Source organism: Vidua macroura, chromosome 6 (genome assembly GCF_024509145.1).
Source record: "Vidua macroura isolate BioBank_ID:100142 chromosome 6, ASM2450914v1, whole genome shotgun sequence".
NCBI lineage: Eukaryota > Metazoa > Chordata > Aves > Passeriformes > Viduidae > Vidua > Vidua macroura.
Window position 1 is genome coordinate 11,004,951 of NC_071576.1, and position 13,719 is coordinate 11,018,669.

The following is a 13,719-nucleotide window of genomic DNA, read 5'->3' on the forward strand; positions in this document are numbered from 1 at the left end:
AAATGGCATCTGTGCATGATAAATTAGTATCTGGCTTTTGGCATGTAATAAGTCTCTCAATTTCTTTTTATGCACACACATATAACAATATCTATGCCACGGGCCTGGAGATAACTGATCACCACTATCTTTATTATTTCCAAACTGAACTAGGGATAACCATTCTTCTGATCCAGGCATAGCAAAAATGCAGGAATCATCTGCATTAATATTAAATGGTTTTCATTAAACCTTATTAAACACTGTATCCTGAATTCATAAAGACAGGTGTTCTTTTGTTCTCTTTGAGAAAATTAATCCTACTGAAAAAGAAGTCTCAAACTTTGGAAGGGGAAAGAGGAGGATAATCTGGATATAGGCAAAAAAATAAACAATGATGGGGTATTTTTAAGCATCACCTGAAGTTTACAATTAATAGACAGTGAATGAAAGAACCCCCTTGATGTTTCTGTGTGCAGCAACTGCAGGGCATATATCAGGATGTTAAACTGTTTCTGTTGACATGTTAAATAATGCAATATGAAATACGATTTTATTAGGATTTGATATATACAGGAAAAGAACCACCAGCATACTAGGAGCAGCGATTCAGAAGCTTAATAGAATTTTGCAAGCTCACGCTGGCAGGCAGGTAGCAATTTACAACTGTAGGGGCTGCTTTAACAGTAAAAGCCTGCATTATTGATGAAACCTTGCTGTATTTTTTCACTGTTTATTAGGCTGCATTCTGTGACACTAAGAGCCTATTTAGCAACAGATTCGTTGTCAAGTCATTTTCGAAATAAATAATCAGTAACAGCAGCATGTGAGTAACAAAGACACTCAAGCTACAGTCTCAGCTTAGCTGCAGGATTTCATGCAGCATTTGATGCGGTTCTGAGCGCAAGCAGCACGGCCACCAGGCTTTAATAACTAAACAAAGGCACGGCAAGGTCCACATCTTCCTTTGTCAATTACAGGAACTCCCTAATTAACCATGAAACGACGGTTTTTACAGGTCGATTCAGGCTGGGGTTATTTTTTTCCCCTTTATCCGGGGTTTCGGCGCTCTCGTTCTGTTTCAGAGCGGCCGCCTCGCCCAGGTCACTTCCCGAGCAGCCTGGCTGCCGCAGGAGCGGTGCCACGGCCGACTGACGAAGCACTTTGGGTGCCTTTCCAAGCAGGACCGGCCGCGGCCGCAGCACGCTCGGATTTGCGCCCACAGCGAGCCCGCAGCCCCGCGATCCGCCTGGGCCCCGGACCGCGGAACAAAGGCGGCGGGGGAGGCCGGGCCGGGCGGCGGCCAGCGGGACCCGCCCGCAGCCCAGGCTGTGCCGCCACCGCCCGAGCCCGACAGCGAACCCGCGGTGCCCGGCCCGGCGCCTCCCGGCCGGGGCCGCGCTGAGGCGGAGCGGGAGCGGGGCCGCGGCGGAGGCGCGCCCCTCCCACCCGCGGCAGGGCGGCGGCTGCGGCCGGCAGCGGCCATTTTGCCACCGCGGCCGCTCCGCTCCCACCTCACCTTTGAGAGTGGAGCGCTCCACCAGCACCGTGTGGACCTGCGGGTCGGAGAGGAACTTGCGCATATGCTCTACGGCGCCCTTCTCCTCCAGCGCCGCTTCCAGCGCCGCCGGCGCCTCGCCGCCATCCTCCAGCAGCAGCGGCACCAGCTTGCGCAGGTGCTTCTGCAGCACCGACACGTCGGCCACGTTCTGCACCGCCGAGCCCGACACCTCCATGCCGCCTTCCTCGCCGCCGGGGCCGCCGCCCCCGCCGGAGTCGGACATGCCGAGGCAGAGGGACACCGGCCGGCACCGCGCTCCGCCCGCTCGGCCGCGCCCCGGCTGAGCCCGCCCGCCGCGCCGCCAGCCCCGCCCGGCCGCGCCGCGGGGGAGCCTGGGACGGGCGGCCCCGCCCGCCCCGCTCCGCCCCGCCCGGGCAGCGGCCGCTCCCCGCCGCCGCCTACTCGTAGAATCATGGAGCGGTTTACCTTGGGAGAGACCTTAAAAATTACCCGGTTCCAGCACGCCTACCATAGGCAGCAACACCTTCAACTAGACTAGGCTGCTCAGGGGCCCATCCAACATGGCCTAGAGCACTGTCAGGGATGGGCATCCATAGCTTCTCTGGGCAACCCGTTTCAGTGCTTCGCAATCCTCACGTCCTCCTAATAGCTAATCTAAACCTATTCTCTTTCAGTTTGAATCTATTCCCCTTGTTCTGTCACTACATGTTCTTGTAAGTAGCTCCTCTGTGCCTTTCTTGTAAGCTCCTTTCAGTTACTGAAGGGTTCCCTGCAGGAAGCCCTTCCACAAGGGTTTTATCAGTGATTTATTCTGGAAGGAGAGGATGGGATGTGAGCGACAGGGTAAGGCAGCAGCCTTCCCCCCACTGTCCTGGCAGCAGCACCTGGGAGAGATGTGTTCTGCTGCTGCCTCCTTACCCGGAAGATAAAGCAGGCCCGAGGCTCATTTGTCCAAAGGAAAATAGTGTTTGTTTCATGTGAAAAATTAACCCAGAAGCCATAAGGTCAGGTGGTGAAAATTACATATTCCCATGAAGAAAGTAGCAGGCCAACTGCAAGGCTTCTTCAGTGAAATATCTCTGCTGCTTTACATACCCAGCCCAGCCAGCTGTACTAATTACAGTTTAATCAATCTGGCACCCAAACCATGAATCCCAGTCTTTGGTGAGACCGCTTCCCAAAAGCAAAGGACATAAAAGGAGACAGGGACAAAGAGTACATCAGTGAGAAAGGGGATTTTATTAAAAATGAAATAATTTAAGAATTTAATTTTTAAAAATTCCTAAACATCTGTTACAGCTGCCACATCTCAATGTATATTTGACTGATTGAGGTATTAGATGAGTTTAACTCACTGCTGCTGAGATGGATGATCCAATTCCTCCTTGCCCAAACTACTCCCCCAGTCCTGGCTGCCACTTGGAGGTGTCTGGGAGAGGGGAGGGGGCAGTGAAGTTCCAAAGCAACTCCACTGACTCCCCAAAAGTACACTAGGGATAGTGGGTGACCCACAGACCGAAACTCCAGTTTCTGCTCATATGGAGGTAGAAAAGGGAATGTTGCCCCCAAAAGAAAAGCAAAACAACCATACAAAACTACATCTGAACCTCCCATGCATTTCCTCAATAGATACACAGGGAAATGCACAGAGACCCCCAGGCCCAGGATCTGTTCAGATGTACTGCCCAAGGAGGCTGGGGTGGAATATCCTGCCTAGCAAAGGAAGACCTGATCTGTAAGCCTCTACACAAGTGTAACTCATAATTAAAGTGTGTATGTCCAGATAGGACACTAGAAATCTGGGAAGCCCACCCATCTATCCCAGCTCCTCTATTTCTACCAAGGGAAAAAGGATGCCATGCTCAGGCAAGCTCCTAAAGCATTTATGAGTCTAATTTAACTTTGAAAAAACAGATTTCTTAAGTAATAAAAATCTCAAACATTCCTCTCTGGAAGAAAAATTATATGTTCAGCAACTAAGTTTCAACTGCAAGATCCAAAACTAACAGGGGTGATTGTTTTTTGATGAATCAAACATATTTAAACCCCTCCCCTCCCCCCCCCTCCCCAGAAAGGTAATTTTTTTTATGAAGAAAAATAGTGGTAGCTACTTACCTGAATACTCTGTTCATAGACTGGTTACTGAGACAGTGTTTAAGACAACACTCACCTATTTCAACTTTCTGAATCTAGTTTGCTCACACCTTGTAATTCTTCTACAAGCAGGTTGTTTCAGGATTGTGTTTCGTATGAAAAAAAGTGCAAACCTTGCATGGCTGTCTGAATTCCAACAAGGCTATCCTGTACCTGGTCTTGACTGACAGGTTTCCAGGTTAAATTAACATTCTGGATGTGGAGATGTTCTTTAAAGGGGTGTTGATAATATTCCTAAGCAATCTAGGTATGTCTCAAGTGTAACTTGGTATCTCTTTGGAGGTGAGCTCAAGCAATGATTCCAAGTACTGGCATGCTCATTCTTCTGGAGCAGTCATCATCTGCTGTGCCAAACTGTCACAGAATTTCTGTAGCTTGCAAAGCAAGATACAATATCTCACTGATGTAAAACTGTTGCCAGGAAAAAATGCAAATAAGGAAAATAAGGAAGTAGAAGAAAGTGGGTCAGGGATAGGAGATTAAAATTCAAGTAAATATTTATATATATTGCTGCTGAGTTGCAGAAAAAGTAAAAACCCCTCAACAAGTCTCATCTTACTGTAGGTTTTAAAATCAGAAATGCTCCATGTGCAATTAAGTCTTGAATTCTGATATCTAAATGTTAGGCCACTTGCAGCTAAAAGCCATGTAGGTAGAGACTTTGTATTTCTTTAATCACTTCATCCTTATCTACTGTGCTAAGGGGAGCAGGACGAAGATGCAAATTAAGTTAAAGGAAATTGAGGCAGAGACAAGATAAACTAATTTTTATCATAAGTTCTCTTCTGCAGTCAAAGCCTACAGAGACAGAAAGGTCTTTTCTTGCTCAATCAGGGTGAAAAATAAAAATAATTTGCCCTGATCTGGTTCTAGTTAATTATGTATGTCCTTTTCCTGGGCACACAGAAGGCCTGGCCCTTTTAACAGGTGTGAGAAGTCACTGAAATCAGCCATCCAAAGCACAAGATGGCCAATATGACACATCTCCCATATAATTTAACTAAAGATATGTATTTCAGAGAATCATAATGAAAACAGGACTTGTCAAGATACAAGATTTACTCCTAGCAAATGCAATACAATATATGTAGAAAGAAAATATTTTTCAGAAATTATAAAAGAAACAACTTCAGTGGGGGAAAAAAAGGATTTTTTCCTATACTTAATATTAATTTAGTAGTATTTGAAGCCAAAAACAAAGGAAAAAATCCCAACAAGTAACCATTAGAGCAAATCACCTCCTTTCCTATCTCAAATCCTCTTTCATCTTTAATTCTAGAGACTGTAGTGGAAAAATTACTATGGCAAGTTCTTCATGCTAGCATGAAGCCTCTCAGTGTGTTTTTTTAGATCACAAAAATGCCTAAAACAGCTCAAGGCAATTATGTGACTGCCCTCTCCCCTCCTCACCACAGGGTCAGGGCTTACAATCCTTCCTGTGCGTGTGCAGACCTCCCCGGGGCGGGAATGAATGCAGTCCCAGCGTGCCTGGCTCCAGCGAGAGCCAGCTGCAGCCGTGCTGCTCTTCCAGGAGCTGAGGAAGGAATAATGCACTGCCTTCTTTTAGCTCCACAGGAAATTCTCCCTTGGGAATTTGTCCATACAAAATGTTTAACTACATCCAAGTTTTATTTCATAAAGTAAAGACAGCTCAAGCCAAGTCTCCTCATAAAAAAGAAACTATAATCCAGGGAGACAGTGATATGGTAATGAGAATGGCATTTCTTAATTAGCTATACACAGTTAGAGTCTCCACAATCACTGCACACAGTAAGGACAAAATCCAAGGGGCAGAAGTGCTCCACTTTTAGGTGGGTGGCCCATAAAATGATCCAGAACATGGATAACCTGAAATCACAGGTATCTCCTGTAAGTACATTTGTGAGGTACATAAAGCAAATGAACGTATCTCCAAACACAAGCAATATGTGCTACACTAGCACCTTCCTTTCCAATTCTACAAAGCCAAACCATGAAAAGCAATGCCAAAAAAGGCTGCTGGTCAAAGCCCCTGAGACTAATTCCCTCAGAGGAAAAAGATTAAAGGTCATTTCCTAAAAAAGCTGGCAACTCACTAAAGCATTTATATGGAAAAAATGTCATCACTCCCAGTATTTTAAAGTATTGTATTTTGAAATGTATTTAACCCTGATTTCCAAAAGTGACTAACTGGATCCTCAGTTGTTTCAGTATCTTGTTTTTTCATTCACAATTTGATGAGTTTACTACTAAGCTCATGCAGAAAACTTTCTTTCACTACACAGACCTGACTTGTAACTCAAATCTTACATTTGTAACTCAAGCCAGTAGTCAGCTCCTGATCCCAGGCTCAATCCCCCCAACTCCCCCAGTTAGTGAATGTCAGCTTTATGTGAGTAATTCCCTTAGTTCTTTTAAAGATTTTTATGTATTGCAGAGGGAAGACAACTCTTACTGCAGACTTTAGTTTTCCCCTATATTCTTGCCATCTGATTATGTATCAAGTACCACAATATACTCCCAGATTTTATGGCTACTTTGCTTGAAGCCTGTCAATACAGAAATGTTACAGGGGAAAAATTCTATGGTATAAAAGATGCATTTTTCATATTTGTAGATTGGAGTACTACCAAATTTTCGTACTGATTGCTGTTCTACAGGAAAAGTCTGCTTTTCCTATCAATCATTCCTGCTTTTTTTTTTTTTTTTTCTACTTAATGGCCTTTCCATATTTTGTTTTAGTTTCGTGAAATTTATGAAGTTAATTTGTAGAGATGATTCTGACAGCAGTGATAATCTGAACACACCCCCAAACACCTTGTGTTAAATTTAGTTTCATGATGAGCAAATAAAATTCACATGTTCTTTATTTGTCCATATAATACACCTTTTTTTTTTTAAGTTTTAAAATTAGATAAAAGCATATTAAATGGCAGGTGTATGAAGTTCTTCAGAAACAATGCCAGAACAAAAAAATTGAATTACAAAATGTTAAAAAATATGTAGGTACATTTGAACTTAACATTCCACTAACGTATAATGTTACAGATATTGTCTAATGAAAAATAATTGTGCCACTTACCTATTTTTGCTGTTTCTAGGAACTTTTTATTCTGTACATAGGACAATTCTGTACAAAATATGAAGTCTACATTTTTATTACTTATTACCATAAAACAAGGTACAATGTATGTACAATATTAAAATGAAGCCATACTAAAGCCACACTAAAAAGACACTTGTAATATTACTTTTGACATTCCTGATGTACAGGTGTAATTTTGGAAAATGGGGGAAGGTATCAGACAGAACTTTATGAAGAACAACAGTCACCAAAATTCTACTTTAATTTTTCTTTTTATTTTGGATGTATTACTTTTAGAATTGTTTAGTACAAGATTATACGAAATATATAAATATTGATAACAAACATGCTAAACCATTAGTGATGGTAAGAATTTGGAATATTGCCTAAGCAAATGTTCAGTGACCCAAAATTTCAAATATGCCTTTATAGAGAACTTGAAGCATCTAGATTACCACAATGCTTCCCTTTTTTGGTGAGTGTTTATCTTCAATAAAGAATAAAAATAAAATCTAGACAGTGAAAGATGTTCTTATATGTTGAGTATCACACAATCAATCGAACACTGATATACAGTTGGGTTCCCCCCCCCTTGGATAACATAAGAGTAATTCCTTTCAGCAATCTCTTGCACAGACATACTGAACACCCAAAATCAAAGGTAACTGATAATCTACCAGCTAAAGATGGAAGTTCAAACAATGGTATATCAAAATACATAGACGTTGCTTTACACAATTAAAAAAGCACCCTTTTCCCCTCAAAAGTAGAAGGCATCTTTAAACTGTTTTCATATAGTTTATCCTAATGGTAAAGCATTTTCTTTTTCAAGTTTTACAGGAAATGTTTTCAGACACAGTGGACATTCCACTTAAAGGTTGGGCTGGTCTTTAAATTTAGGTGTTGTAAGCCAATATTTACCACTCACAATTTTCTTCCAATAGACAATGTAACAAATATTGGAAATTGAATGTTAAATGCAACCAACGAACAGCAGGCACTACATCTGCACAAGGTTACTATGAATGTCTGCTTTGAGCAATACTTTTTTTTTATGGATGCAGGAGATGTTATACTTCCTTAAAAAGTAAAACAAAACTATTTTTAAAGAAGCCACGTTTTTTATCTCTTTATGCATCAAGACATTAAACATTAAGTTATATCATGTTACTGCCAGAGACAAAAGAAACTAATCACCCATTTAGAATAGCAGAACACATTTCAAACAGCTTGTAAGCAGGATAAGTAAGTCAAAATACTGGCCACCCTGAGAGAAATCAAATATTGAAGACAAAGCACTATATTTTTAAAGAGATTTTCCTCCCGTGCTTTTCCATCTACAACAAAAAGCTCATTACATGCAAGTAATCTTGTGGAATATATAGCAGCATTTGAAGATCATCAGCAACTCAGATGCATTTTCAGTTCACTTGTGAGGTGTATTTGCAGCACATGTGCTCTTTACAACAACAACAAAAATATTTTCACTGTAAAATTATGGTCACTATCTCCTCAGCTCTTAGACTCATTTAAAAAGAAGCAGAATGGAATTCAAGAGTCTGTTCTTTTTTTTTTCTTTTTTTTTTAAATTTTAATAAGCTTATGATGTTGTGTTCATCTTTCAGATGAAAACTGATGCAACTGAAATCACACATAGTATCTGCCACAGAATACTGAACTCCTAGAGCCCAAGAAAAATGCTGAGTATTAAAAGCTCAGATAAGGGAGAAAACAATGAAAGAGTTATTTTACTGACTTGAAAAAACTTAAAATGAAATTTTATATTCAGTCTATTCCCAGTCATAGTAAACAAATTTTCATTTTAGGAAAAATTCTTCTACCAGTTCATATCTGGAATACTGGTGCCATATTATACACTAAAGACTGGAAGATATGGCTTTAAATATACATAAAGTATTAGGATGTGGTATATATAGATATATGTATCTTTACCCTAAGTAAAAGAGAAATGAATTTACAGAATTCTTAGAAAGGAATGATGACTGAGGATTGTCATGAATGTTACCAGCTTGTAAGCCATGTTTTATAATACGAAAGAATAATTGTATTTTCAAAACTGCTGGTATATAACAAGACAGCAATAATGTTGGAACAACTGTAAAGCTGAGAAATCCTAGAAAAAGTTTAATACTTAGAGTTGAAGTAATTTTACTTCTGAAAACACACGTTTATCATTAGTACCAACTATTGGTCATTCACTTATTTAGATGGAAAGATTTTATGGAACACTTTTCTCAAATATGACTATAAAAACTGCATGTTATCAGCTAGTTGGTACTATGGCAACACCTCCAGGAAATTGTGTCCACTTGATTATAGTCAACCCCATATTCTGCAAATGGAACTGGGTAATTTACCATTGTTTGAACTACTAATCTTGAGCTGCATACTCTATTAAGTTATTGCCTACAGAAATGGGTTGAAGAAAGCTTTGACTTTGTGTGTAACTGATTGGTATGGCACAAAAAATTAAGTTCTACTGTAGAACTGAGTCCAGAAAAAAAAAAAACAACTTTTCCTCCAAAATAATATTTCACTGTAATAGTTTAATGCCCATCATGTGATATTAATTCATCAGCTCTGCAATGTGATTCCAAGGCTTTCATGGTATAGATATCCTGAGGCAGTTCTGACTTGCGTCGCACAAGAGGACGATCTTTTTTCTGATCTTTTTGTGCCTGAAATAAAAATAGAACAAAGTTAGCCAAACATACTAAACATTACTTAAGAGTACTTCTTGTATGTCAGTATGCTCACTTACAGGAAAAGAAATAAAAAAAATCTGGAAAAAAGTTTATACTTTCTCCTCTTTACCCTACCATCTACGCAGTTTCACATATTAAAACCAATATTTTTACTAAGAGGAAAACTAGAAACAATTATGAAATTCTAAGATATTAAAAATTATGACATCATTACCATTTTACCAATGCTCTCTCAAAACCCGACAATATACCTAACAAAGTACCTTTAACTTTATAACTTTTACTTAGCCATTTATTTATTGGCATGTTCAAAGTTAGTATGTCACAGTGGTCCAGTTTTATTGTGGCAGAGCATTCACTAAAAATGCTCACAATAAGTCTCATACAGAAAAAAAATTCCTGATCTACTTTCTTCAGTCAGTCTATGCCCTCTTCAGTAGGGACATTCTGCTGTATTGCCAGCCTCTGGCATAAACTTTACTTACACTGAAACTATATAGATCTTTATGTAGTTTCTCAGTTCTGAAGTTTAACTTAAGAAACAAAGCTGTCCTTTTGATTGCCTTTTTTTGTTTAATTGATAACTGTAGTAGCTCTTGTTTTAACATCAACTGCTGATGGTACATAGCAAGGGATATATAATTGTCTGTCCAGTGTCCTCTCAAAGACTGATGCAGGGATGCTACCTAGCCTGCTTTCTGCAATACTCTAATCTTTAATCAAATCTTTTCCTGCCTGGTGATCCAAACTTATTCATCCTCTTGCAGGCTTCGTTTTTCTAATAATAAGAATTCCTGATTTAAAATATTCTATTAGGTCTGCTAGGACAGGATCTTTCTGTTTGAAAACTTGGATTATACTCTTTTAGTCATCTCACTTCTTGCACACTTTGTAAGCAAGAAAAGGGAAGAAAGCATGCACCTGGAGAGATGTCTAGGGAACACCCAAGTTTCAGAATTTTGTTTACAGTTTGTTTATTTTCCATTAGTTTCATTTTTTAAAGTCCCCACCCTTCCTTACAATCATGGGTGGTGGCGAATCAAGCTCATTCATAGGGATATGACGCAGTAGTTTTCCAGCTGGAATGCTACCAATGAAGCTGTATATAGCCCAAACTTTATAGCTCATGAAGTTGAATTCTTTGTAGAAAAGAAGGTAAGACCTAGATGAGGGTCCTTGGTTTTAGTCTGGGCTCACGTTAATGTTTCTGCATTTTATAGTGTATAATACTGGCTCAAATCCTCAAACTCTTCCAGCAGCTGGGACTGGGAATTTTGTTCTTAACTTCTTGTCCCAACTACTAGCACAGAATTCTACTCTGGCTGCTTTTCTTCCAGAACTGATGCTGGAGCACTCAGACTTAGGAAGTAGGAATTTTAATGCTCTCTGGCCAGGACAGAAAGTGAACCACAGTCTCATAAACCCTGAGAAAATAGTTAAGTGTTAGGGAATAGCACAGTCAAAGATGGACACCACTACGATCAACACAACTCTAAAACTAAGCAGTACTCATTTTTCTAAATAATTTTGTATGCACCTTTCTCCACTAGAACTGGTTCTAGGCTCTGGAGCAATTGAAAGAAGGCCCCTTTCTCCCTCATGTGGGCCTGGCTAAGCTACCCAAGGTATGAAGAAAGGCAGAGGATCAGAAACATTATTCAGCCCAGTGCTCCTCACTGACTAGCTCTATCCATTATTCTTATACAGGGGAATACTACTCTTGTTCATTGCCCTGGAGAGGGATGTAATTCAGCCACCAAGATTTATATGTAATGCACAGGGATCCACAACATACATAAGAGTTTAAATAACAGCAATCCCTGAGTGTGCCTTAGAGGTATTCCAGCATTTCTTTTAATTCCAACCTTCACCCAAAACACCATGTAACAAATAATAAGTAAAATATAATATTGCAGGATAATTACAATGGAATTTTAACAAGTAATTTAGGAGTAAGTAATTTAACAGTAATTTAAGAGGTTAGGCTAACCACATGCTTATTTTTATTAAATGTCTTACTGGGTACATTGGTTCAAATTAACAGACTTTATCTCCAAACTTAACTGTTTTTTCTGGGTCCAATTCTCCAGTCTTAGACTTTGTTGGATTTAGACAGATTTATATTGAGCATTAACTAACGACAAAAGGATGAAAATGACCTTGAGAGTCCTCGCCCTGCAGTGGGTAATGGAACCTGACAGATGGTGGACTGAGGAAGAAGACCCATGAGTGGGCAAGACACACACTTTACATATTTTTTTAAAACACAAGAGCTTCAACCACTATGAAGGCTTGAATAACAAGCAAAAATATATAAAATATAATCAGATTCTAGTACTGACAAGCTTTTCTTATGAAAAATCAAAACCATTATATTGAGAAGAGACTAGAACATGATGTTGTAGATTTTAGCTATAGCTCTCACTATCCTTGAAGCATAATCATTGCTCTCATAATGACACAAAAAGCTATTCCTAAGTGAAAATAAAAACAGTTTCTAAGAAGGAGAAACCTTAAAAGAGACTATGTAGCAGATTCACAGGCATTAGAAACATAACTCTATTTCTGGCTGCTAGATTGTAATTTGAAAGTAGCAGCCCTGGTGAAGCATGTAACTGGTGAACAAATGGTTACAGGGCTGAAAATATAAGCCAAGTTTATGATTGACAGTCACCTACAGAAATTAATTAATAAATTGGAGCACTTTGCTATCGTCACAAGGCTTTACCTGACAAGCCTCTTCTTTCACTGTCTTTTTCAGCGTCTGCAAATCTTCAATTAAAGGCCCGTCTGTTTCCATTGCAACAGGACTGTTCAGCAAACTCGTGTCACTGTATGTTGGGTACTAATAAAATGCAAAATGTTAAAATAATCATTCTTAGTCATAACAACTAAATACTAGGAGTGTATTTGAGCATTTGAATGATATGACTAGTTATCTGAGATTAACTTCAGTATTTTACACTTCCAGGGGCTAAGTAATAGATTTTAGAATTGAACTCCAATACTTTCACACTTGGCAGAAATATCCTGATGAAAAATACAGTCAGCATCAAAAAAAAAAAAAAAAAAAAAGATGGTTTGATTATCTGAGACGTAATTTTAAAATACTCAGATTTTGTCAGTATTGCATGTCTACCTTGGCAATCTGAAACCTTATTAACACATTGTCAAGTGCTCTGTGAACAATATAGTAATTCAAACAAAATCATGTTACTTGCTGATGCAATTTTGTGTTGGAAGAAAAAATACACTGTTAGAAGACCAAATATACCTAATATACATTTAATATCATTTCAAACCAAAACATTAAAACTTTTCTGTCTTTGGAAAGAAAAACAATTATAGAAGTATTTTAGGAATTAAAAAAACCCAAAATCTTTGCTGTCCAGTAATCTCAGTATGTCGGATCTTATTTTAATTCAGATGAACTGTATACAGTTTTGAATTCAGAACTTATTTACATGCACACACAGATTTTTTTATCTGTTTTTCCTCATAAATATTTTGGTATCTGAGTATACCAATAACTTAATGCAAATGAGAAAAAAATTTAAAAATCCCCTAACAACAAGGATTTAGCAAATAAAATTATGATGTTTTTAAATCTTAAACTGTACTTTTGTGTCATGCAGAATCAGGAACAGCTCTGAACAACAAGAATCATCAGTTACTAGACAAACAAAAAAGTTAATAGACATTCCAGGAAAAAAGAAATTCCTAAAAATCCATTATCTAGAGTACTAATAGCATTTATATCCTTATGTCAATTCAGTGGAGTATTCAGTAATTTGTATTTTAAATTTCTTCCAAATATTAGCTTTTTTCAAGCTGACTATGCAGAACATACTGTATACAGATGGTATATGTTGCAGTATAAACCAGTATCAGGAAATGTATTTACAAAATGTTCCCTGGAAAGAAAAGTGAATTGATACTGTAGAACTCTGAATTTTTCTACAACTCAATCCCCTTATTTAGCCAAACAGATAATAGCTCATCATTTGTGATAGCAAATGACCATGTATATCAATTACTCTTCAAGCAAGGTTTTTGTATGACTTATGTCATTAGGGAAATGTTTTGTCACTCAAAGTCAATTACTGCATTCATAAGAATAGTCCTTTTTGATTCATTTAATTGATCTGTTGTCAACTGACATTTTATTAATTTTAATATATTTCACTTAAGCAGTTTAGTAATTGCTCTCTGGCAATAACCCAAGAGGAAAAAACATTTATGAATTTCCTCTTCTCAGAACAAGAGATTACCTC

General features: G+C 38.8%; 2 protein-coding genes across 3 annotated transcripts in view; both read right to left on the reverse strand.

Moving 5' to 3' along the window:
- DYNC1H1 (dynein cytoplasmic 1 heavy chain 1) overlaps positions 1–1,773 on the reverse strand; it is a 44,949-nt gene extending 43,176 nt beyond the window's left edge. Inside the window, exon 1 of the mRNA XM_053979212.1 lies at positions 1,499–1,773. Coding sequence (XP_053835187.1) covers positions 1,499–1,763 — 265 coding nt within the window. The 5' untranslated portion in view covers positions 1,764–1,773. The remainder of the gene's footprint in view (positions 1–1,498) is intronic.
- Positions 1,774–6,483: 4,710 nt separating this feature from the next.
- PPP2R5C (protein phosphatase 2 regulatory subunit B'gamma) overlaps positions 6,484–13,719 on the reverse strand; it is a 75,113-nt gene continuing 67,877 nt past the window's right edge. For both annotated transcript variants that reach the window (XM_053979764.1, XM_053979765.1), the window contains 2 exons: positions 12,174–12,290; positions 6,484–9,418 (listed from right to left, as the gene is read on the reverse strand). In XM_053979764.1, the coding sequence (XP_053835739.1) occupies positions 9,287–9,418; positions 12,174–12,290 (249 nt within the window). In that variant the 3' untranslated portion in view covers positions 6,484–9,286. The remainder of the gene's footprint in view (positions 9,419–12,173; positions 12,291–13,719) is intronic.